The 26,983-nt window shown below is 39.3% G+C and overlaps 1 protein-coding gene across 1 annotated transcript; it reads left to right on the forward strand.

Annotated features, from left to right (window-relative positions):
- Positions 1 to 1,249: 1,249 nt before the first annotated feature.
- LOC125255155 lies at positions 1,250 to 25,387 on the forward strand. Its single transcript, XM_048170183.1, has 15 exons — positions 1,250 to 1,269; positions 7,909 to 8,016; positions 9,796 to 10,038; positions 11,173 to 11,541; positions 14,779 to 14,835; positions 18,179 to 18,547; positions 18,711 to 18,767; positions 21,557 to 21,919; positions 22,120 to 22,176; positions 23,271 to 23,398; positions 23,510 to 23,788; positions 23,996 to 24,091; positions 24,186 to 24,336; positions 24,476 to 24,558; positions 24,653 to 25,387. Exons 2-15 carry the CDS (start codon positions 7,959 to 7,961, stop codon positions 24,731 to 24,733), a joined length of 2,391 nt encoding a protein of 796 aa, XP_048026140.1. The 5' UTR covers positions 1,250 to 1,269; positions 7,909 to 7,958; the 3' UTR covers positions 24,734 to 25,387.
- Positions 25,388 to 26,983: the final 1,596 nt, after the last annotated feature.

Consider the following 26,983-nt stretch of genomic DNA (forward strand, 5'->3'; position numbering starts at 1 on the left):
AGAACTGATGGGCTTTTGGGGTCAGAAGGAGATTGTAGCTAGTTTAGTACTTTATTAATATTGTCAAAGCAAAAATGCCCACAGAATATTGACAGAGTATGTGTGAGATAAAATAGAGCATATTTGGAACACAGTGTTTTTAAAAGCAAATGTTATATTATTTAATTACATTTTGTATCTTGTTATTAATATAATTTTTTAAAATATATAAAACAGAATTATATAATTATACAAGTGAAAACAGAATAAAATAGAATCATAAGCCTTTTATAGTATGTAGTGTAGAGGTCGTTGAGCCAAACGTCAAGCTCAAATGTAAACCTTACGGCTTCCTTACTATCAGTTTCTTCATGATGCTTTTATTAATTGCCTTTTTGAAAGACAATTCAAAATATGTCGTTCCACGAAATGAAGATAGTTGTGAACATTTTATAATGTAGATGAAGTATTTATATAAACATATATGCGAAAGTGTTTTCTTTTTTGGAAAGAATGTGAAGGAGGTTTCTTTGGTAAGACATTTAAGTGATGTAACTCATCAGGAAAGGGAACTTCATTTTTGTCTCTCTCACACATAAACACACACACACACACACACACACACACACACACACAAACTTGTTTTATATCAGTAGACTCTGCAGAGGCATACTAGTTTTTACTGAGTTGATATTTTATATCCTCTAACCCTACCCCTATACACAACCCTCACAGAAAACATTCTGCATTTATACATTTTTATTTGAACATAATTTAATATGATTTATAAGCTGTTTTCCTCATATTCTGATCACCACAATGTATAAAATGTCAGTTTTTACTATATGTTTACAATGTGTAGAGTAAACAAGTACTCACAAACATGTTTCTCTGTTGCAGTATATATTTACCACTTTCAAATTTGGCCAAATTGAAATATCAAAATGAATTATACTCTACATATGCAAATCCAGTGTGATGCAAGATTTATTATTATTATTTTTTTTTTATCAATATTCATTGTCATTGAATATGCCATTATATGAAATTTAGAATAAACATGTGAATCACCAGTATTAACATTTAATATTTAAGCATCTTTAATGAAACATTTAAGCATCTTAATAAGTGGATACAAATTGGAAAATTAATTAATTAAGTTTTTAGTATTTTGATTTAAATACAAAAGTAAAGTCAAAACAGCTTTCAGCACATACTGATACGTTCATAACCATTTGTTGTATTAGTTAACTGTCAAAAAAAAAAAAAAAGCAGCAGAAGCAGTCTGACGTGAGTCAAATATTTCAATTTAATGTTAAGCTCTATAAACTGTATTCTCAAATTAGACTATTTATTCTTTCTTGTGTAATGGACTGAAATAAAAAAGTTCAAAAAAAGTTGTGACATTGTACAAATTGTGATTTACAAATCTCATAAACTTATATTTTATTCACAATAGAATATAGATAACATATCAAATGTTGAAAGTGAGACATTTTGAAATGTCATGCCAAATATTGGCTCATTTTGGATTTCATGAGAGCTACACATTCCAAAAAAGTTGGGACAGGTAGCAATAAGAGGCATATAAGGAACAAATGTACATATAAGGAACAGCTGGAGGACCAATTTGCAACTTATTAGGTCAATTGGCAACATGATTGGGTATAAAAAGAGCCTCTCAGAGTGGCAGTGTCTCTCAGAAGTCAAGATGGGCAGAGGATCACCAATTCCCCCAATGCTGCGGCCAAAAATAGTGGAGCAATATCAGAAAGGAGTATCTCAGAGAAAAATTGCAAAGAGTTTGAAGTTATCATCATCTACAGTGCATAATATCATCCAAAGATTCAGAGAATCTGGAACAATCTCTGTGCGTAAGGTCCAAGGCCGGAAAACCATACTGGATGCCCGTGATCTTCGGGCCCTTAGACGGCACTGCATCACATACAGGAATGCTACTGTAATGGAAATCACAACATGGGCTCAGGAATACTTCCAGAAAACATTGTCGTGAACACAATCCACCGTGCCATTCGCTGTTGCCGGCTAAAACTCTATAGGTCAAAAAAGAAGCCATATCTAAACATGATCCAGAAGCGCAGGTGTTTTCTCTGGGCCAAGGCTCATTTAAAATGGACTGTGGCAAAGTTTCTTAAAATCTCTTGGAGACATGGCCACAGTTCTTCTGGATATATATATACACACACACACACGCACACAAAAAGATAATTTCTTGTTCCACTTAAATGGACCAAGACCTTTTTTACTTGCTAATGTGTGCACTAACCAGACAAAATCACTTTTTATTGTTAATATATTTTATTATAGTATAACTGTGTTGAAAGATATACCATAAACCTGTTGTTTATTCATTAGTTATGTCATACTATATTATTTATATCCACTTATTAAGCCACAAATTAGGATGCCTATGTCTAAACAAGCTTCATTTATTTTTAAGGACAAATATTTACAAAGATGTTAAAAACATGTTACAATTTGTAATATAAAAGTGTCTTTCTCACCACTGAGATTATTAAGGGTGTTTAAAAGTGAAAGCAATAGTTCAACTGGGTCAAGTATTTGTCTGCTTTTGTAACTATGCTTGTAGTAAATAGAGTTGTAGAGGAAGTTCAGGTTTAATTTAATTGTTCACATGCTTCAGACCAGTTTGATTAGTTTTAAAGCCTTGCAACCTTGCAAGAGATCTGATAATACAAAAGCGTAATGAGAAAAGTAAAAAAAATAGTATTATTATTCAAATTAAATGAAAACAGAAATAAGTTGGATCAAACACATTTAATGTGCTTTATGTGGATTTAATATATATATATATATATATATATACAGTCAAAAAAAAAATTAATCGTGATTATGTCAGATAACACTTAAGCTGTCATGAATGTGGCTCCCTCAGTTCATCCTCTGGACCGCCGGAGGGAGCCATCACCGGAATACTGATTTACTACCATTCGGACTCCATTTCCCATAGGCCCTCATTCCTGGGACTGATTACACTCACACCTACACTCACACTATTTAACACACACACTACATCTTCGCGAAGTCTTGATTTGCTACGGTGGTCATTTCTGAGCGTTTTTCTGTGGACTGATTTCTTGTTATTACCTGGACTGTTTATTACCTGTGAACCTTGCCGCCTGTCTTGAACCTTGCCTGTACCCTGGATTGTGATTGTTTGTCGCCTGTCTCGAACATTGCATGTGACCCGATTCTGATTCTCTGCTGCCAGCCACGACCCCTGCCCGTCCCTGTTTACGGTACTGCCTTATCCCTGTTTGTTTACACTGCTGAGTTTAAATAAAGCTGCAAATGGATCCCCACTCTGTTGACCCATCATTACAGAAGACTTCCATTCGATCATTACGATCCAGCAGCTCTGTTACAGATCTCGTCTGAGTTATCAGCTCAGGCCAACCAGCTAGCGATGCATCACCATCAGCTGACACGATTGACATCGTTAACGGAGGAGCTGGTAAAGACCCTACAGGGCCTACGCCTCAATCCTGCCAAGGCCGCCACGCCGCCACCCACCGTGCCGGCATTTCCCACTCCCCCTGCTGTGAACCCTCATTTGGCCCTGCCTGAAAAATTCGATGGCACTTCAGCAAAATGTAAGGGCTTTCTTCTCCAGTGTTCTCTATATGTTAATCAGCAACCCTACAGAGACTAGTCGCATTTCATTTGTATGGTCTCTGCATACCGGCAAAGCGCTGGATTGGGCCACTGCTGTCTGGAGGGATGATAATTCTGCATTTCCTACTTTCGCTGAGTTCCTGCAACAGTTCAGAGAAGTGTTTGAACATCCCGCGGGGGGACAAAGTCCGGGCGATCAGTTGCTCTCTCTCTCTCAGGGCAAAACCACCGCAGCGGAATACGCTTTGCAGTTTCGCACTCTGGCGGCTCAAACAAACTGGGTGGAAGACACATTAAAGTTACTGTTCCATTGAGGGTTGACCATGGAGCTGCAAGCAGAACTCGCCTGCCCGGGATGAAGGTAGTTCATTGAATTCGTTTATTGAACTTTCCATTCACATCGACAATCTCCTGCGTTCACGACGGCCCTCGCGCGTCTCCAGTCCCGTCAGTTCTAATCCTGAACCCATGCAGTTGGGCTTCACTCCACTTCAGCCCAAGGAAAGAGAGAGGAGATGTCAAATGCACCTCTGCTTGTACTGTGGTCAGGCGGGCCACTTCAAAATCAACTGCCCGGTGCGTCCAACGGCCACTAGTTCCAAAGCGATGAGTTCCTTCATTCACTCCGACTATGCACCCACCTGTCTCAAAATTCCCTTCCAAATCACTATCAACAACCAAATAATTACCACACAAGCTCTTCTGGACTCTGGTGCAGCGGGGAATTTCATGTCTGATACCTTCATCAAAGAACATCATATTTCCCTAACGGACTGCCATTTTCCATTGACTGTGGAGGCGCTAGACGGAAACCCGATTGGAGGAGGAAGAGTGGCACACATCACAGATAAAATCAGATTACAAGTAGGAATTCTTCACCACGAATCCATCCAGTTCTATGTCATACACTCACCCAAAAACCCCATCATCCTTGGTCTACCATTGCTTCGAACCCACAACCCACATATCTCCTGGAAAGATGGACAAATACTGCAATGGGACGCCTCCTGCCACACAAACTGTTTGCAACAGGTTACTCCGCTGCCCATTCAGACTATTCAGCTGAATGAATCCAATCCCGAGAAACTCAACATTCCCGCTGAATACACCGATCTAGCTGTAGCGTTCAGCAAACAGAAATCGACCGAATTACCTCCTCATCGCCCCGGGGACTGCACCATTGAACTGTTACCAGGTACCACACCTCCCAAGGGCAGAATTTTCCCTTTATCACAGCCTGAGTCTGCCGCTATGAAAGCCTACATCGAGGAAGAGCTAGCCAAGGGGTTCATTCGACCATCCACGTCACCAGCTTCAGGATTCTTCTTTGTCAAGAAGAAGGATGGAGGATTACGGCCTTGCATCGATTATCGAGGTCTGAACGATATCACTGTCAAGTTCCGGTACCCACTGCCACTAGTACCGGCTGCCCTCGAACAGTTACGACAAGCTAGATACTTCACCAAGCTGGATCTCCGCTGTGCTTATAACCTCATTCGTATAAGGGAGGGGGACGAGTGGAAGACTGCTTTCTCCACGACCACCGGCCACTACGAGACCCTTGTCATACCGTTTGGGCTTTCTAACAGTCCATCAGTGTTTCAGTCATACATTAACGGCGTCTTCAGAGACATGCTGAACCGCTGGGTTATCATTTACATCGATGACATCCTTATATATTCCAGATCAATGGAAGAACACATCCATCATGTTCGAGCAGTTTTAAAGAGACTCATTCAACATCAACTATACGCAAAAGCTGAAAAATGCGAGTTCCACCAAACCTCCACCTCCTTTCTGGGATATGTCATCAGTCAAGACGGGGTCGCGATGGACGATAGCAAGGTAAAGGCAGTACTTGATTGGCCCAAACCACGCACACTCAAAGAGTTACAAAGATTTTTGGGCTTTGCGAACTTCTACAGGCGATTCATTCGCAACTTCAGCAGTGTGGCGGCTCCCTTAACCTCCATGACTAAGCGTCAGACTTCGTGATTACACTGGTCCCCAGAGGCTGAGGAAGCATTCAAGGAGTTGAAGGAACGATTCACCTCCGCACCCATTCTTCGACACCCAGATCCTGAACGACCTTTCATTGTGGAAGTAGATGCGTCTAACACAGGCATCTGAGCTGTTCTGTCCCAACGTCAAGGTATTCCTGAAAAAATGTTTCCTTGTGCCTTTTATTCCAGAAAACTATCCGCAGCAGAACGAAATTACGACGTGGGAGATCGCGAATTGTTGGCGATGAAGGCGGCACTGGAGGAATGGTGCCACTGGTTAGAGGGAGCACAACACCCGTTCACCATCCTCACGGACCACAAAAATTTGGAGTACCTCCACTCTGCCAAACGCTTAAACCCCCGTCAAGCCCAATGGGCTATGTTCTTTACTCGTTTTCAGTTCAAGGTAACTTACAGACCGGGGTCCAAGAACACCAAGGCCGACGCACTGTCCAGACAAACAGATCAGGTAGAGAGATCCGACACAGAGGAATACATAATCCCTAACACTATCCTTCTAGCACCAGTCCAGTGGGACGTGATGTCAGAAATTTCCCAGGCCAATGAACAGTCCACTCCACCAGCGGCATGCCCACCTAACCGTACCTTTGTCCCAGCTCCTCTGAGAGAGAAATTGCTGCACCACGTCCACGACCTTCCTAGCTCTGGTCATCCAGGTATCACCGCCACCTACAACCTTCTACAAAATCAGTTCTGGTGGGACTCCATGCTTCATGATGTCACTCAATTTATCCACAATTGCACCACGTCAAACATCCAAAACCCCTCACCAATCTCCGGCCGGGTTACTGCAACCATTGCCCATTCCACAACGTCCGTGGTCACACATCGCCATAGACTTTGTCACAGACCTGCCCGTATCTCAAGGTAACACCACCATTCTCACTGTTATAGACCGTTTCTCAAAAGCCTGCTGACTCATCCCTCTACCCAAACTCCCCACTGCCTTCGAGACCGCTGAACTGCTCTGCAATTACGTTTTCAGGTTTTCTGGGTTACCTGAGGACATAGTGTCGGACCGAGGTCCGCAATTTACCTCCCGAGTCTGGTCAGCATTCTTCAAGAACCTAAACGTCAACATCAGCCTCACGTCTGGCTATCACCCAGAGTCCAACGGGCAAACAGAACGATTGAATCAGGAGCTCACACGTTTCCTCCGCACATACTGCCAGAAAGATCAGACCGAATGGAGTCGGTATTTGATGTGGGCAGAATACCCGAGAGGTCCGAGAGGGGAGCCGGAGGGAGCCGAGGGTCGTCACCCCCCACCACTGATCATTGAGGCCTATCAAGTCCGAACACTGCTTGACTCTAGGCGTCGGGGTCGGAGACTACAGTATCTGGTCGACTGGGAGGGGTATGGACCGGAGGAGCGATCCTGGGTCGACGCGGATGATATCCTTGACCCTACACTCATGGAAGAATTCCATCCGGCGCACCCGGAAAGACCGGCCCCTCGACCACGTAGTAGACCCCGGCGCCCTCCTCCTCGCATCAGGAGCCGCTCGCAGGGTGGGGGCTCTGTCATAAATGTGGCTCCCTCGGTTCACCCTCCGGACCGCCGGAGGGAGCCATCACCGGAATACTGATTCACTACCATTCGGACTCCATTTCCCATAGGCCCTCATTCCTGGGACTGATTACACTCACACCTGATCTGCATCACACTCACACTATTTAACACACACACACACACTACATCTTCGCAAAGTCTTGATTTGCTACGGTGGTCATTTCTGAGCGTTTTTCTGTGGACTGATTTCTTGTTATTACCTGGACTGTTTATTACCTGTGAACCTTGCCGCCTGTCTTGAACCTTGCCTGTACCCTGGATTGTGATTGTTTGCCGCCTGTGTCGAACCTTGCCTGTGACCCGATTCTGATTCTCTGCTGCCAGCCACGACCCCTGCCTTTCCCTGTTTACGGTACTGCCTTATCCCTGTCTGTTTACACTGCTGAATTTAAATAAAGCTGCAAATGGATCCCCACTCTGTTGACCCATCATTATACAGTATAAGCAAAACATGGTCAGGTCAAAGTGTCTGAATAATTTTTGGTTCCAAATTGTTATTATGATAATTATATGGTGAATAGCTGTTTCAGTTTAACGACTGTAAATCACTCATAGGATTTGATTGATTTTTCTAAATTCTAATAAGGGTTCTTATTAAAAGAAAATCTGAACTAATATTGGTTAAAATGCATTTTTAACAATGCATGATGTTCTAATAATGTTTTCTGATTACAGAAGGACTCATAGGACTGTTACATACTGGTTTTATCTCTGACTTCCTCACCATGAGATTATTTCCAGTTTTACAGCTTCTGCTGGTGTTCACATCAGTCCTGACACTGAGTAAGATTTTGTTTGCCATCAGTTTAATTTTCAGTCTTATCATGGCACGAACAATAATATTAATTATAATATTAATTAAAAAAAAATATTTCTAGGGCTGCCCTCGACTAAAGATTTTTCTGGTTGACTATTAGTCCTTCATTTTAAGCGTTAGTCGACTAATTGTACATTTATAAATAAACCATGTAAATCATAATAAAGAGCCTTTAATGCCTGCATAGCCTAATCAGCGTTCAAGCAAACACATAAAGGTTGCCACAGTGCACCCGCAGAAGTCATGATTTTGAGTGCGTCAGGGGAAAACAGCAAGGATAATAGCAATTAATTGATAAACTAGGGTTTTCTGTATTTTCGGCTGCAGTGATGAAGTTGATGATGCTGACTCCTCATCTCCACAGTAGTGCACGCACCTATATGCACACGCTTCATACGGATTACATAACCTAAAAATATTTGTTTTCCATTTGAATTGGTTCATTTAAAGGGTACATAACACACACAGTTTCGGCCAATCTCATGTTAATCTTGAGTACCTATAGAGTAGTATAGCATCCTTCATATCTCCGAAGAGTCTTTAGTTTTATCAGATTTATAAAAGACAGATGTGCTGTACCGAGTCTTTCCGAAAACAGCTGAGCTCCTGGAGGCGTGCCGTGGGCGAAGCTAAAGAGTCAGGAGCACGTGCAGCTTTTGCGTAGCGAAGCTATCGATTGTCAGTTGAACAAATATATTTAAATACACACAATACACCATTGCATTATCCATGGATGACTTTTGATTCATTATACGTTTGTGTTGTTTACATTATATGCACTTACAAGCCGACTGCCAACAAAACAGACATTTGAAGCAGTTTTACTCACCACCTGCTGTTCCGACTCTTGACCGGGATCATTATTGCTGTGACCGCTCCATCTTTCAGTTTCAAACGATCTGTAAATCCAGCGTAGAACTGGGCTTTGTTTATAAAACCATAAGCACTGATCCTGAGAGCTTGAACAGCCACGGAAAAACACGAGATATTCTTCATTCATTTTAACCAATAAAAAAAGTGATTGCAACTTTCAAACAGGACTTTGTACTTATTTTAATTGTTAAAAGGCGGTTTCTGTGGTTATTTTAATGACAAATGTCTAGAGCACATCAATGTAATGCATGAGCACAAATCTCTGTTCACTTAATGCTGGGTTCTTCAGATGACTTCTGTAACCTGAACTGAAGCACGTTGATGGGCATGCTCTTGCTCTCGCTCTGGTTTATGTGTGCGCGCTCGGAGATGAGAAAAAAATGCATTAGTCTTATCTTTATGACCAAAAATTATGCTGTATTTTAAATGCAAGTGATCGCACCGGTGCTTCCATGTTAGCTGTCATGCAGTGAGTGTGCTATTCAGCTTTTACATTCCGTACAAACACTTTTGGCCACATTTATCTAGGTTAATGTTAAAGTGAGCAGCCATGTAAAGTTGATACTACTTACATGTTTCAGATGATAAGCCATATTTGAGGTCAATGAATGATAGGCAAGCTTTGGATATCCTACCCCATGTACTGTAATTACCACATACACCAGCTGTTGATCTAACCGTCACAGACTGCATGACCTCACCACTTCCTGTGGATTTTTTTCTATTCTTGCGACTAAGCAACTAATACAATTTTGGTAAACTAAGCCTTTTCTTGTTGACTAACGGTTAGTCGACTCTCAGGGGGAAGCCCTAATTATTTCTTTTATTGAATTTTCTTTTTCAGAATTTTAATTATCTCTTTCTCTTTACAGCCAGGGCACAAACAATATCTCCATTAACAACATCTGCAACAACATCTGAATCAACAACATCTGCACCAACATCTGAATCAACAACATCTGCAACAACATCTGAATCAACAACATCTGCACCAACATCTGAATCAACAACATCTGCAACAACATCTGCATCAACAACATCTGCACCAACATCTCCATTATCAACATCTGCAACAACATCTGCATCAACAACATCTGCAACAACAACACTGGCAGGTAATTATAGACCTTTTAATTAGAACCAGATCTGTAATGTGAATTGAACAAAACCAGAGAAGAACTTCAATAACCATGTACTTTAATGCAATTTTTGGGAGTTTTTTTTTTTTTTTTTTTTTTTTTTTTTTAATTTACCTTTAAATTTCTAGGTTTTATCAATCAATAAATAATAATTTAAGCACATTCTTCATATTCTTTCAGCTCAAATTCAAAATAATGCATGCATTACTTTTTTAATTTAGCTCAAAATATCTCACATTGAGTATCTGTCCAATACAAAGTTTAATCCAAACAGGCAATTCAACAGTAATCCAAAAGTAATCCAACAAAGGCAGAGAAATGAACAAAACTAAACAGACAGAACAGCTGCCTTCTGACAAGGCAAGTCCTCAACTATCAAAAAAACAGAGATATAGATGGAGGTGGACGAAGAAGTGGCAAAGGGATAGTAACGGGATGTCAAAGGGATGGTGGTCGCAGCAACGGAGGAGGGGTGACCGAGGAACAACGACGAAACCCCGGCGGCAAAGATGTAGAATGTTTAATGGCACTGTAGTAATGTTCAAAGTTCGTGGGGAAGGAAGGGGACAAGGGTCGGCTTTTGACTGCTGACTGAGCTTTATTTAGTGTATATGAAAAATGTCCAACAAAAGTCTGTGCACCGCACAACAACGAAAATAAACAATCCACAACAGGGCTTCACTCCAGAACGGTATAAACAATCCACAATAGGGCTTCTCTCCAGTGCTGTTGTCGTGCTCAGTGTCTCAGTCAGCAGTCCCTCTCTCTCTCGCACACTCCTGCTTCTCCTGGCGTTTTATCCTGTCTCCGCGCCAATTACTGGAATGAGAAACAGGTGTTCGTAATTTACATTTAACCCACTCGCTTACCACGCGTCTCCCGACACTCTCTCCAGTTGCAGACCTCGCTGAACCACGCCCCCCTCACCACAGGCACAAACCCAGAGCTTCCCAGTGCTGACAGCCCGCTGCCGAGTCAAGGGAGGGAGTTCTGTGTGTAACTTAAAACTCATTTAAGGAAGAAAAGCTTTTTTTTATTTCACTCTTAGGTAGATCCCATGCCACAAGTGAATTATATGTTTAGTAATAGATTTTTTTTATGTTTTCACAGACCCCTGCTATAACTACACAGTGCTGGATGATCCACGTAGATCCACCAACAATCAGTTTTCCTCTCAACTAATGTGTGACACTGCGGTCAGCTGGAGAGGCTGGTACCGTCTCTTCCTTCAGGGTCAGAGTGCTCAGATGCCAGACACATGTGTTGATGTGTATAGATGTGGCACTTTTGCTTCACTGTGGCTAAGCGGAGGACATCCAAAAGTTGAGGATGGAGTGGTCACTCGAAATGCCTGCGGTAACTGGAGCAATAACTGCTGTTACTTCCAATCCAGTTCCATTAAAGTCAAAGCCTGTCCTGGCAATTACTATGTCTATGGGTTTGTGAGCCCAGGTTTCTGTCATTCAGCATACTGCGCAGGTACAGTAAACATCATTTACATTCATCCATGAATGTGATTGTGTAATGTATTACATCAATGAGATTGTTAGACAATGTGTCTGTTTTTGGCATACTGTGGAGGTAAATACATTTGCCTTTTGTACTTATGTAATTAGGGGCCAAGCACCGAAGGTGCTTAGGCACCTATTGTTATTGTTGGCGTTCCGTACGCTTATTATTATTCTTCTTCTTCTACCGCTCTTGAAGTCTATGGCAGCCCATAGAACCGCTTGCGGGAAAGTTGTAAATTTGGCACACAGTTAGAGGACAAAATGACCTTTGACCATAGCAAATTTGGAGTCTCTAACTCAATCCCTCTAGCGCCACCAGCTGTCCGAATATGCACTTATGTTTATGTTAATAACTTTTGAACCATAAGGGCTAGAAACAAAATTCTTTTTTCCTCTGATTCCTTGGCTCAAGCCGAATCGACTGCACCCTATGACGTCATTTTCCGTCATGAAAATTTTTCCGCCATTTTGAATTTTCTGAAAAACCTACTTTTTCGAACCCCTCCTAGGCCGTTACTCCGATTTTCACGAAAATTGAACCAGATCATCTTCCGATCATGCTGACAAAAAGTTATGGAATTCAAGTCAATAGCTCAAACCGTTTTCGAAAAACACACGAACGAATTGTACCTAGTGCTTGCGAAAATAGAAGTAAGGCAGTATCTCTGCAACACTTTATCATATTCAGACCAAACTTGGTACATGTCATCACAAGCATGACCTGAGGCACCATGCAGTGTTTCGGCGCAGCGCCACCTACTGGTGCGGAGATATGAAAAATGGCTATTTTTGCTTATAACTTCTGATGGGTTTGGCCAAAAATCATAAATTTGGTCTTGTTAGATTCAGGGCATCATGTCAATTCGACTGATATCCAATTTTCCCATATCGGCCATTTTGTCCATCGGCCATTTTGAATTTTGTGCTAAAATGCTGTATTTTACGAACGCATTAACGTATCATTACGAAACTCGGTATGGGTCATCAGCACTATGCCCTGAAGGAGCCTGAGAACTTTCGGCACTGCGCCACCTTGTGGTAAAAAGTTATAACAAAATTTACAAAAATGTTAATAACTTTTGACTGTATTCACCAATTGTAATGAAACTGGTCTCAGTATATTCCGTGGGTCATGCTGACAACATAGATATCAAATTTGCCATAGTCAGCTAAACTTCCTGTCCGCCATATTGTTTTTCTTTAAAAACCTACTTTTTCGAACTCCTCCTAGACCGTTGCTTCGATTTTCACCAAAATTGAACCATGTCATCTTCAGACCATGCCAACAAAAAGTTATGGATTTCAAGTCGACACATCAAACCGTTTTCGTATACCGGAGCAAAAAATTTGAGGCATGATGCAAAAACGACTCTTGAAGTTGTATCTCTGCAATGCTTTATCATATTCAGACCAAAATTGGTACATGTCATCACAAGCATGACCTGAGACATCATGCAGTGTTTCGGCACAGCGCCACCTACTGGAGTGGAGATATGAAAAATGGCTATTTTTGCTTATAACTTCTGATGGCTTTGACCAAAAAACATAAATTTGGTCTCGTTAGATTTGGGGCATCATGTCAAATCGAATGATATCCAATTTTCTCATATTGGCCATTTTGTCTGTCAGCCATTTTGAATTTTTTGCTAAAATGCTGTATTTTATGAATGCATTAGCGTATCATTAATAAACTCGGTATGGGTTATCAGGACAATGCCCTGAAGGAGCCTGAGGAGTTTCGCACCAGCGCCACCTTGTGGTCAAAATTTATAACAACATTTACAAAAATGTTAATAACGTTTGACTATATTAACTGATTGTAATGAAACTGGTCTCAGTTGATTCGTTGGGTCATGCTGAGAACACAAATATCAAATTTTCCATAGTCGGCTGAACTTCCTGCCCGCCTTATTGTTTTTCTTTAAAAACCTACTTTTTCAAACTCCTCCTAGACCGTTGCTCTGATTTTCACCAAAATCGAACCGTATCATCTTCAGACCATGCCGACAAAAAGTTAATGGATTTCAAGTCGATATGTAAAACCATTTTTGTATACTGGAGCAATGAATTTGAGGCATGATGTAAAACACACTCTTGAAGCTGTATCTCCGCAATGCTTTATCTTATTCAGACCAAACTTGGTACATGTCATCACAAGCATGACCTGAGGCATCATGCAGTGTTTCGGAGCAGCGCCACCTACTGGTGCGGAAATATGAAAAATGGATATTTTCGCTTATAACTTCAGATGGGTTTGTCCAAAAATCATAACTTTGGTCTCGTTGGATTCGGGGAGTCATGCCGAGTCGAATGATATCCAATTTTCCCATTTCAACCATTTTGGCCGTCGGCCATTTTGAATTTTGTGCTAGAATGCTGTATTTTATGAACACATTCAAGTATCGTTACGAAACTTCGTATGGGTCATCAGCACAATGCCCTGAAGGAGCCTGAGAAGTTTCGGACCAGCGCCACCTTGTGGTCAAAAGTTATTATGAAATTTACAAAAATGTTAATAACGTTTGAATATATTAATCAATTGTAATGAAACTGGTCTCAGTAGATTCCTTGGGTCATGCCGAGAACACGGATATCAAATTTGCTATAGTCGGCTGAACTTCCTGTCCACCATATTGTTTTTCTTTAAAAACATACTTTTTCGAACTCCTCCTAGACCGTTGCTCCGATTTTCACCAAAATTATCATTTTCACCATGCAGAATCAAAAAGTATGGATTTCAAGTCGATTCATGTCAAACTGTTTTCGTACACCGGAAAAGTTAACAAATGAGGCATTTCAAGTCGAATGTCAAACTGTTTTCTCTTGACACCGGTATCTGAGGCATGATGCAAAAACGACTCTTGAAGCTGTATCTCTGCAATGCTTTGACATATTGACACCAAACTTTGCAAGTGTCATTGTCACCTCACTCTGACCATATCACATTAATTTGGTCACAGCGCCACCTATTGGTCGAAAGGGATGAACCAGTAAATCCTCATTTTTGATCATTTTTCAGCTCTTTTAACTAAAATGATCTTAATAGGTCTTTAATTGCTCACTGCTGCTGTTGGTCTGATGCTCCCAGCCATGTTGGCTGGCTTCTTGTGCCGTTTTTGTGCTTGGCCCCGTAATTGCTGCTTGCAGCTATATTTTATATTTGTATCTGTTCATTAATTATTATTATTATTTTTTTTTTTTTCAGAAGTTAGGAACATTACCATCAATAAACCTACTGTCACTCCAAACACAACGTTGGCAGGTAATATATATGCTATGACTTCTACTGACTGCTTAAGTTTTGACAGGATGTATCATTAAAATCTATCAGTAGGGTGTGTTTGTGTCTGTAGGTAAAGGCTGTAGATAAAAGTGTTTGAAATTTTCAGATGATGAAGCACGTTCATTGCCACATATTCATGTTATTTTACTGCATTAACTCCACTTGATGTTTGAATGAATTGTAAGGAATGTAACTGTACAAAATCTATACACAGTTTTTTTTCTATTACTAAGACAAGGTCATGACTCAGATGTCATTAAATGCTGTGTCTATATCAACATACAATATTTTTTGACAAAAAAGGACTAGTCTAAAATAGTTTTTAAAAAACCACCACAATTTTTCTCTGTGGATAAGAGATTTTGTCTTACAAGTCAGTGTTTTGATACAATTTGTATAAGCTCATGTAATGTTTTTGTATTAGTTTATGGATATATTTAAACAAGCAAATGAGAGTGTGTGTTGGTGTGTGTCTTTTAGTTCATGTCTGCTACATTTATGCTCATATATGTTAGTGTACTTGTTAGCAGATACACAAATTAAACATGTATATATTACTGGCAACATGTAAAAAGCAGGTATCGTATAGAATGCCAAGGGTATATAGAATGTGTGAAGTTTGTAGGCAAAGTATGAAATGTCTGGTTTTTCCTAGGCGTTCTATATATTACCTCTGTGTTACATAGAATGACAAGTACGCTGGCCCTTTGGCATTGTATAGAATGCCTAGGAAATGTGTGAAATATAACCCATTTCATACTTTGCCTACAAATTTCAGGCATTCTATATATTCCCTAGGCATTCTATACAATGCAAGACTTCACACATTGCCGGTAACATATACAATCTCTTCCTGAAAAAAGGACCTAAAATATAATCATATGCTCTTTAGAATTATAATAGCTTACTTAATTTATTTACTTATGTCCGTCACCCTTACCAGGGTATGGGCTGCCAACCACAGATCCCCAGAGTCCTCTCTCTTGGGCCATACTTTTCAGCTGGTTCCAGGTGTAGCCCATCTTGGTAGTGTCAGCCTCAAGGTCACGTCGCCAGCTGTTTCTTGGATGGCTTCTTCTCCACTTTTATCACTCCCTTTTCACCTGGAAGCTGTTGGTGAACTGCATGGATGACTCTACAAGACATAGAATCATAAGATTTTCTGATCAGGTTGACAAACTTAACTGGGATAGTGTTGAAGGATCTTCCAAAGGGTTTCTCGATCCAAGCTATCAAATGCCTTCTCATGGTTGGCAAAGTTGATTACAAGGGAGAATTCCACTCAAGGGACTGTTCGACTATGACGTGTTGTGATCTGGTCCGTGCATGATTTATTCTGCTGGAAACCTGCTTGTTGATCTCGAAGCTGTGAGTCAGCAATGCCTTTCATCCAGGAGGATCCGACTGAAAACATTCCCTGGTACAGATAGAAGTGTGACACCTATGTAGTTGGCCCCTTATTTGTGGATCTTTACAAGGATCTTTCCAGTCTGTCGGAATCTCTTTTTCTTTCCAGATCATTTCAAAGAGAGAATACAGCATCTGTACAGATGCATCATAGTCTGCTTTCAAGGGCCTCTGCTGGGATGGCATCAGGTCCAGCCCCCTTCACATTCTTTAAAAGGGTGATGGATTTCCTGATTTCCTCTCTAGTTGGCTTGTTATAGTTGATGGGTAGGTCTGAGATGGCTGGGTCAATGTCTGGTGGATTTGGTCTATTCAGGAGTTCTCTGAAGCGCTCGCCCCACCTCTTTATCTGCTGCTCGATGTCTTTGATGGTCTTTCCCTTTTTGTCCTTGACAGGCCGCACTGGCTTCATGAACCTTCCAGACAGTTGCTTGGTGATGTCATACATTTGTTTCATATTGCCATTGTATGCTGCCTGCTCTGCTTCAGCTGCAAGTCCACTATCCCTCTTGATACTCCTCTTTACTGCTTTGTGGACTTTTGCATAATCTATTTGAACCTTAGCTTTTGCTGCTCTAGTCCTACTGCTATTGACTGATGCTTTCTTCTTCTTCTCATCTTCTGTCTTGCTCAGGGTCTCTATTGTAATCCACTCTTTATTCTGGTGTTTTCTGACTCTGAGTACCTCCTGGCTTACTGATCTGAGTGCCTCTTTTACTGGCTGCCATTTACCAAGTAATTTGTCGTCTTTATCCATTTCTTGCAGTACTACAAACCGGTTTTTGAGCATCAGTCTGAACTCTGCTTTAGTTTTGGAGTCCTTCAGAAAGCTGATGTTATATTTCACTCTTTTATCTGACATGGCTGTCCAGTTCTTCAATTTCAGCTTCATTCTGGCCACCACCAGGTGATGATCGGACGCCACAGATGGATACTTCCTCATTTCGGATACTTCCTCCGAAATGAGACGCAACTATTTGCTTCGTTCCTGAATGAATCAGCCATTTTGAAAGAATCAGTTGAAGGATTCAGTGACTCAATCATTAACACTTGCTGCTACCTATTGGCGGCTTTAGTTTCCCATCTAAAAGTAGGCCTATTATTTAATTTTTTTCCCAACATTTCATATTTCTGTATTTATATTTAAAGTTGCAGTCCGTAACTTTTTTGGTTAAAAATAATCCAAAATCAATTTTTGAGCAAGCACATAACCAGCCAGTGTTCAAAACTATCTCCTTACCTTAGCCAGATTCCCAACGGTAAGCTTGTAATAATGTTTTATAATTCTAACATTTTTGCAATATTACTTGAAACTGTCTTTACTAACTGAAAAAATACTATTTATTAGGTGCACTGAAAGGAATAATATTAATATACATCATCTGTGCACGAGGTAGGGCCTTAAAAACATCAGCCAATCGTTTACGCGATCATCGCGTAAACGATTGGCCCTCTGGCTTGTCAATCACTGCCATTACGTTCCTTGTGAGAGACGTGCGCGGCTGCGCGCTCCAGTAACTTTCCACACTCCACAGGCGCCGCATGCAATGTTTTTGTCAGGAGACAGGAGTAACAACTGCAGATTATGAGTTACCTGCGGTGAGTCCGACATAATGAATCCACTAACACGACACAGCGAATGCCGGTGGTAAACAAACACTCGTGTTCCAATACTCATGCACGAGTTTTAGGAGGCGTTCCCTCGAAATGAGCTGTGAAGGAGGGGGGTTGTTCTTACGCATGTGCTCATTTAAAAAACTCACTAACAGTCTTTGGTTTCTCAGTCGACGAAAAGATCCTCTGTAGCACCTTTAAGGAAGAAAAGTTTTTTTTTTTTTTTTATTCCACTCGTAAGGAGATAACATTCCACAAATAGTAATGTCATATTCTAATTGATTTTTTTATGTTTTCACAGACCCCTGCTATAACTACACTGTGCTGGATGATCCACGGAGAGCCACTAACTATCTATATTCCTCTCAAATAATGTGTGACGCTTGGGTCAGCTGGAACGGTTGGTATCGTCTCTTCATTCAGGGTCAGAGCGTTCAGATGCCAGACACATGTGTTGATGAGTATAGTTGTGGCACTGCTGCACCACTGTGGCTGAACGGAGGACATCCAAAAGTTGAGGATGGAGTGGTCACTCGAGATGTCTGCGGTAACTGGAAAAATAACTGCTGTTACTTCCGATCCAGTTCCATTAAAGTCAAAGCCTGTCCTGGCAATTACTACGTCTATGAGTTTGTGAGTCCAGTTACCTGTCATTCAGCATACTGCGCAGGTACAGTAAACATAATTTGCATTCATCCATGAATGTGTTTGTGTAATGTATTACATATATGTGTTTTTGTCCATCTGTCTGTTTTTGGCATACTATGGAGGTAATTACATTCAATTTCATCAATTATCTGATTATTGATCATTATTTGTTTTATTTTTTCCAGAAGTTAGGAACAGTATCATCAATAAACCTACTGTCACTCCAAACACAACGTTGGCAGGTAATGTATATGCTATGGCTTCTACTGACTGCTGAAGTTTTGACAGGATGTATCATGAAAATCTATCATTCAGTAGAGTCAGGGTGTGTTTGTGTCTGTAGTTACAGGCTGTAGATAAAAGTGTTTGAAATTTGCCTGAAGCACATGTTCATTACCACATACTCATGTTATTTTACTGCATTAACTCCACTTGATGTTCGAATGAATTGTAAGAAATGTAACTGTACAAAATCTATACACAACTTTTTTTCTATTACTAAGATGAGATGAGATGAGACAGACATCCTTAAATGCTGTGTCTATATCAACGTACAAAATTGTTGACAAAAAAAGACTAGACTAAAATATAGTTTTAAAAAACTACCACAATTTCTATATATAGATAAGAGATTTTGTCTTAGAAGTAGGGCTGGACAATAATTCAATATCAATATATATCGCGATATAATTTTTTTCGATAACGGTGATATGATTTTAAAACACATTTCCGGTATTTCGATATATACATTACAACATTTCTGACTGACTTGAGGCGCAGCCGTTAGAAAGAGCAGAACGCGATTGGCCATTGGCGTGATGACGTACACCACAGAGACACGCAGCCATCAGCCAGTGCTCAGCGTTAATATGGTTTGTTTAAAATAGCAACATGGAAAACAGACCGACAGAGTTCAGATAATGTATGTTTCAGTCGATGGATGCGCAAAACGTTACAACAACGATAATCAAAAAGCGTGGACAAAACAGTCACTCTTTGTAAACTGTTAACAGCTAGTGCCGTCTGCTCTAATGTCCAGTCATTTACGCCGTCATCACCCGGGTGTTGATAGCGCGCGAGCGTATGTGAGACCTGAACAGCACACGATGCTATCTGTTTAAACTAATTTCATTTAAGCTTTGCTGATTTAAACCTTCAAGAACAAGACGCGAAAGAGAACTCGCACGCGCTGTGAGAAGATTTGTGTGCGCTCATCCGACGCGCGCACACGCTTATTTCAGACAGCGCGCAAATACTGACTTCTCTTTCAAGTCTTGCGCTTCGGCGGACAAATTCATACAAAAATTAAGTCAGCATGCCCGTCTTGGCGAGTATCCTAGCAAACATAGTCGGCTATGTCTTAAGTGAACGTATAACAGTCGAGAAAGACAGCGCATGTGTAACAGTATATGTAGCTACTGGATCGTGCATGTCTTAAAGGGGAAAAAAACTATTCCTGCTGCCTGTTTTTAATGTTAAATCAAACAACAAATAACAAAGAAATCACTCACTGCTCTTGACTGAATAGTTTTTGTAACTTCAATAATGATTCATCTTTATTTATTTTATACAGTAAAGATAATATGCAGTGTTATTTTATATTTGATTACTTTATCCATTTTCTGTACCTGAAAACTACTGTTAGATACCTGAAAACCTGAAAAGCACTGTTTATTTTATTTGAATATTTGCTTTATTGTACTTATTTGTGATGTACTTATTTGCTTGTAGTTTGATCGTTTGTTCTTATTTTCTTTATTTTTATTTGACAGTAGTCTTATTTTTAGGGTCACGGTTTCGGTATGTGCACATACCGAACTGTACCAAAACTGTGACCCTAAAACCGTGATACGAACCGGACCATGAGCAATTTGAACCATTGCACCCCTAGTGTCATCAACACTCAACAATGTCCCTGCCCCAGCAATGTGTTTTTGTTGTTTATCACTGTTTTTTTCTGTTTTTACTGTTCACAATCTTTATCTTGGCTGAAGCACTTTTGTTTTAATCTATATTAAGGATAATAAAATCAGCCTACGTTATAGTTTAATGTTAAAGATATTAATATTACAAAAGTGAGTGAGTCTTATGTTTATTTTTTATGTTTGTATGAAGGCTAAATACAAATAAAAGCTGAACATACATTTATTTCTACTGTTTTTATATCTAAAATATTACATAGTTTTATAGGAAGAGATTTCATAGATTTGGCAAATTCATTTTTCAGACATTGTGGCCGTTCTTGGCAGTTTTTCTGAGGCTATTATATAGTTCATATCGATATCGGAATTATATCGTATCGACCGAAATTAAGAATTATATCGTGATATAAATTTTGGCCATATCGTCCAGCCCTACTTAGAAGCCAGTGTTTTGATACATTTTGTATAACCTCAAGTAATGTGTTTGTATGATTAGTTTATGCATATGCATAGCTCATCTATACTAGTGTTTAGGGAAAAAAACAAACTCTTTAGCAGATATACAAATCAAACATGTAATCTCTTCCCAGAAAAAGGACCAAAAATAAAATCATATATGCTCTTAAGAATAATATCATTCTAAAGTATCAATTAGATACCTTATACCATATAATATTTCTAAATCATTCTAAAGTACATAGTATTAATTAGAGGGGTTCATGATACAATTTTGGTCCCTGCATGTTTGGTCTATGTTCCCATAAAACGTGTGTGTGTGTGTGTGAGTGAATTACCTGAATCTGTCCATCGCCTCTCTGCGTTGTCAATTGTGTTGTAAGGGCCCTACAATGAAAGAAATGATATATTAATGGAAAGTAAAATTAAGTATATTCATTTATTCCTTCATAGCATATGCGATTAAATGTTTGGTTCAACTGTTTTGTATTTTCTAAATGAAAAGATGATCTACAATTTGGTGTGTATAACTTAAAACTTATTCGAGGAAGTTTTTTTTTTTATTATTATTCCACTCTTAGGTAGATCCCATGACACAAGTGTATAATATGAATAGTAATTTAATTTTCTAATTGATTTTTATGTTTTCACAGACCCCTGCTATAACTACACTGTGCTGGATGATCCACATAGATCCACCAACAATCATCAATTCACAATGTGTGACACTGCGGTCAGCTGGAGTGGCTGGTACCGTCTCTTCCTTCAGAGTCAGAGTGTTCAGATGCCAGACACATGTGTTGATACAAATAGTTGTGGCACTCACGCCCCACTGTGGCTGAAAGGAGGACATCCAACACTTGAGGATGGAGTGGTCACTCGAGGTGTCTGCGGTAACTGGTTGACTGACTGCTGTTTGTTCCGATCCAATCCCATTAAAGTCAAAGCCTGTCCTGGCAATTACTACGTCTATGAGTTTGTGACCCCAATTACCTGCTATTTGGCATACTGCGCAGGTACAGTAAACATAATTTGCATTTAACCATGACTGTGTTTTTGTGATGTATTACATCTGTGAGTTTGTTAGACCATCTGTCTGTTTTTAGCATACTGTGGAGGTAAATACATTGACATGAGCCTTTTGTACTTATGTAATTTATATTTGTATCTGTTTATTCTTTAAGATTCATTATTTTATTTATTTATTTTTTTGCAGAAGCTAGGAACATTACCACCAATAATGCTACTGTAACTCCAAACTCAACATTGGCAGGTAATGTATATGCTATGGCTTCTACTGACTGCTGAAGGTTTGACAGGTGTGTTTGTGTCTGTAGGTACAGGCTGTAGATAAAACAGTGTTTGAAATTTGCAGATGCTGAAGCACATATTCATTATCACATATGCATATGTCATTTTACTTCCACACTGCCATTTACTTTCCACTTGATGTTTGAATGAATTTTAAGAGAAATGTAACTGTACAAAATCTTTACACACCTTTTTTTTTTTCGATTACTAAGAAGAGGTGACACAGACGTCATTAAATTCTGTCTACATCAACATGCAATATTGACAAAAAAGATGAGACTTAAATATAGTTTAAAAAAAACTACCAAAATTTCTCTATGTAGATAAAATAAAAAAATATTTTGTCTTACAAGCCAGTGTTTTCATACATTTCATATAACCTAATGTAATGTTTGTATGATTAGTTTATGCATATATTTAAAACAGCATACAAATGTGTATTTGTGTGGCTTTTAGTTCATGGCTGCAGGCTTTGAGCTCATCTGTATGCTAGTGTACTTGACTCATTAAAATTAGGGAAAAATTAAACTTAGCGGATACACAAATTAAACTTGTACAATCCCTTCCCAGAAAAAGGACCAAAAACATAATCATATGCTCTTTAGAATGATAATAGCATGTAATTGTAATATATTTTAATTAGAATTTAAGCCATTGCACAAACAACTACTGCACTGCAAAGCCATGGTCAGGTAATTTTGAATCAATGGTGCATTCACATCAGAAACATCCCAAGCTCGGTCAATTTGCTTATATTTACCAAGGGTGCCAAATGGGTGGAGGGTGCTGTATTTGTTTTATATTTTTGTATTATATGTATATTTATTAAAGACGCTGTTACCTGTAACACTTTGTTTCTTCAAAAACATTTGCAAGACTATTAAATATGTAGTGGTTGTATATTTTACTGTTGCATCCACATGAGTCCACCACCAGAGGGCGTCACCGTCCCGCTACTACTCACATCCAGATTTAAACATGAGCCCCATAAATCAGTGTGAAATGTAAACATTAGATAACAGAAATGATTTCTCTTCATTCTCTTGGAAACACCAGGAATATTCTACCCGTTCGGCTCAGCAGCAGGAGACACAAGAAATCCTGCTGTTGATGATGGAAGCTCCTCAGTTATTCCACTTTTGAGTCCATTTCTGTTCTTTGGCCGCAGATACCAGCAGATTTATGTAAGGATTTGATTCCATCTTGATTCTAAATCTAACTGTGAGTGTTGGATATGTTATAAAGTCACCTGTGATCCTGTGGCTGTGATTTTGACAATATTTCTCATGTTCCAGGTTAATAATAATGGACACCTCACATTCAACCAGCCTTCATCACAGTATGTTCCTGACTTCTTTGCTGCTAATAGAAGCCAAGATATAATTGCTGGTCTATGGACCGACCTTGACAACCATGCGAGAGGAGTGGTTTCATATCATCAGTACACTAATGGAAGTGTTCTCACACGCGCCACTCTGGATATAAACAGTCATTTCCCAAATCTGACCTTCAACGCTTCCTGGGTCTTTGTTGCAACTTGGGATAAAGTTCCTTACTACAATTTGACCAACACAGTAAGATTGTACTTCTGAAATATGACTGTTTTCACTTTATCCACAATTCAATTACATTTCAAAATACTATATTGAACACATAAGTACACAAAATGACAGTGACAAAGAAAAAAAAAAAACAGTAAAAATAAGAATGAGGTCAGTCAGAAAATGCTCATAAACAGTGAACTCTAAGTGTAAAGTAATTATTCTTTTCAATATTTTTAGGAAACATCGTTTCAAGTGGTTTTAATTTCAGGCAGTATTTTTTCATTTATTCTGATGAATTACGGTGATATTGCTGTAACAAGACTTCCAGTGGAGGTAAAAGAAACATGTTTTCTTTTTTAGAACAAAATGTTACAATTCACTATTGATTATACACTATTTATATGAATAATGTTTTATGTACTTTCAGGCTGGTTATGACACAGTAAACTCCTTTGACTACTTTGTGATTCCTGGATCAATCAACGGGAGCTTCATCTCAAACCTCAAGAACTCCAGTAATGTCAATGTTCCCGGTCGATGGGCCTTCAGGGTGGAGGGTGGAACAAAGTCAAACAAAGGTAACTGTTCATCGCAATAGAATGTAATATCACACTTAGAAAATGTTTTGGTAACCAACATACATGTACAAAATGTATACATTAAATAAATACTATACTATACTTTGTATACTGAATGTCTACGTGTGTTTCCCTTTAGAAAACATTATTGGACTTCAAGGGAAACTTTCCTCATTTTTAGACCTAACAGACAGTGGAAACATTCAGATTGTTTTACAGCAAGTAAGACACAAACACTACAAAACTATTTATACAAAATACAGTGGTAATTGATGACATGGGAATGTTTGATCTGTCTGTCCATCTTTTGTTTCAGATAAAACAGGAACTGGTCAAGAATGGTTTGCCAAGCAGCATAGAGCTGAAGTTAAGAAAACTGCAAAAGATAAAGCCATAAATTCTGGAAAAGAAATAAAACAGTCCTGTTCACTTAGCGTCTGACAGCACATATCCCACTGTTCATGTGAAGACTGTAAAGACCCCAGTTTTACATTATGTGGTTTCATTTAAAGGATTTAAAAAGGAGACAGAACAGCATGGTTTTATAACAAAAAAAAGAGGTCCATATGACCTTTTTTTCCATATGGAGAATTTGTTTTCCTCAAGTTTTTTTAAATTTTACTGTAACTTCCTTAAAGTTTCTGCACTAGGTTTCTTTGCATGTTTGTGACATTTCTTCAATGTGACCAACATTTGTGAGCAAATCGTTATTTTAAGTTGAATCTTTTAAATGAATCGATGATGCAGTTTACAGAACTGGTCTGAATGATTCATTCAGTTCAGTTCAATGATCTGGTTAGAGGAAGATTATCAGTGAATAACAAAATAAATTTCTGTCTTTTTTTTTCTCACACAAAACTATCTTGTGACTTTAGGAGATTTTAAATATAGTGCATGGGTTGTATGGCTAACATCATACATTTAGTGGTGTTTTTTGATCCATTTTAATTTTTGAAAGACTAATTTTATGGAAAATGTTCTCATTTTACATTACCCATTACATTTAATCAAGATGTACAAATTTACAAAATAAAACCAGACAGGTGAAGTATTTCTTTAATGTCTGCTGCTTTTTTGCCCCATCATATTTTGTGTCATAGGGGCCTATTTTAATGGTCTAATGTGAATGGTGCAAGTGCACTTAGGGCATGTCCAAATCCACTTTTGCTAGTTTAACGATGGAAAAAATGGTCCAAAAGGGTTGTACCTAGTCTCTTAATGAGTAAATGGTGTGTTTTGAGTGTAACATGCAATAAATCAATCAGTCTCATCTCCTATTCCCTTTAAAAGCCAGTTGTGCTTGCGCCATGGTGGATTCGCTATTTACATGGTGGAATTTGCAAGTGGAATAACTAAACGCTTCTCCAGCAAGGAAACGGATCTGCTACGGGACAAGTCGGATTCCACCAAAACATTTTTATCTTTATGCACACAATAATAATATGTTGCATTGTAATCCTTTTATTTTTAATATTTGTCATGTTTGTGTGCTGCTGCGCATCCCTGTGAGTGCAATAAGCAGAGTGTAGGCACATTGTGTACCCGCATATAGGCGCATATTCATTGACTTTAAAATAGGTTTCAGCTGGTCAATGGTGCAGTCTGTTTCAGTTGCTTGAAAATAGCAATGCGCCAATAATGCGCTTGACCACACCTAGTTTTCAGACCAGCACGTCCATGGGCACACAAATGGGCACAAATGCATTTGCTATTTACACAACGAGCCGCAGGACATGAAAATGATAACTGCATCGGGCTGAAACTAGCAAAAAACAAGTTCAAGAAAAGCTGGTGTGTTCCAAAACAATGACAAAATTCACATTTAGGAGATACAAGTCTTACGGTCTCTCACTTCCATTAAAATTGATCACGGATTTTCATGACATCACATCACACTTCAGCTTCTCATCAAATCTTCCGCCGCCTCCTACACTCGAAATCGGTCATTTGCTCACACATTTACTAGTTTCTATGTTGAATGCTACATAGTGCACTATATACAGGATAGGGAATGATTCAGACTGTGTAAATATACTTTCCTTTGACGCGAATAGTGTCACATGGGATGATTCGCTGTAACGCATGAAGTCTGCTCTGGTCAAGAGACACGAGCACACAGAGTGGATCATATGCGAGTCGGCACAGACCACAAAATGTATCGGATCCATTTGAATTCTGCACAGAATGCTGCATATTAAAGCGATATAAAGGACATTAGGAGGAGAAATGGTTAGAGATTAGAAGGAAACTGAGTCTAATGGCTCTGGCCAAGCTGTAACATAAACGAAACGCTCTTGGCTATTTTAAAAAAGGGGTGAGACTGTTCGATATATCGCCCTATCTTTCTGTTTCAGTTGAAATCATGTCCACACATTGAATAATGCTGCACGTGCCAAGACACTTCAGCGGGCCTTTAAATTTGAAGTGAATGGCAGTGTGCTGTTCTCTATGAACATTTTGCATTCAGTCTATTAACAAGTTATAGTAGAGTTATAGTAGTTCTGGTCAAAGTGGGGTATTGCATATAATTTTTTAAATCCTTACAGGTGCTGATCATATCATTAGAATATCAGCAAAAAGTTGATTTATTTCACTAATTCCATTCAAAAAGTGAAACTTGTATATTATATTCATTCATTACACACAG

This window comes from Megalobrama amblycephala, linkage group LG20, assembly GCF_018812025.1.
Source record: "Megalobrama amblycephala isolate DHTTF-2021 linkage group LG20, ASM1881202v1, whole genome shotgun sequence".
NCBI lineage: Eukaryota > Metazoa > Chordata > Actinopteri > Cypriniformes > Xenocyprididae > Megalobrama > Megalobrama amblycephala.

What these genes read in the sequence shown, in the direction of transcription:
- LOC125255155 (XM_048170183.1), top strand. Translation starts at nt 7,959, where the DNA reads ATGAGATTATTTCCAGTTTTACAGCTTCTGCTGGTGTTCACATCAGTC. An exon ending in TCCAAACACAACGTTGGCAG is followed by an intron (nt 18,768 to 21,556) that starts GTAATGTATATG and finishes ATGTTTTCACAG; the next exon opens with ACCCCTGCTATAACTACACT. An exon ending in TCCAAACTCAACATTGGCAG is followed by an intron (nt 22,177 to 23,270) that starts GTAATGTATATG and finishes TGGAAACACCAG; the next exon opens with GAATATTCTACCCGTTCGGC.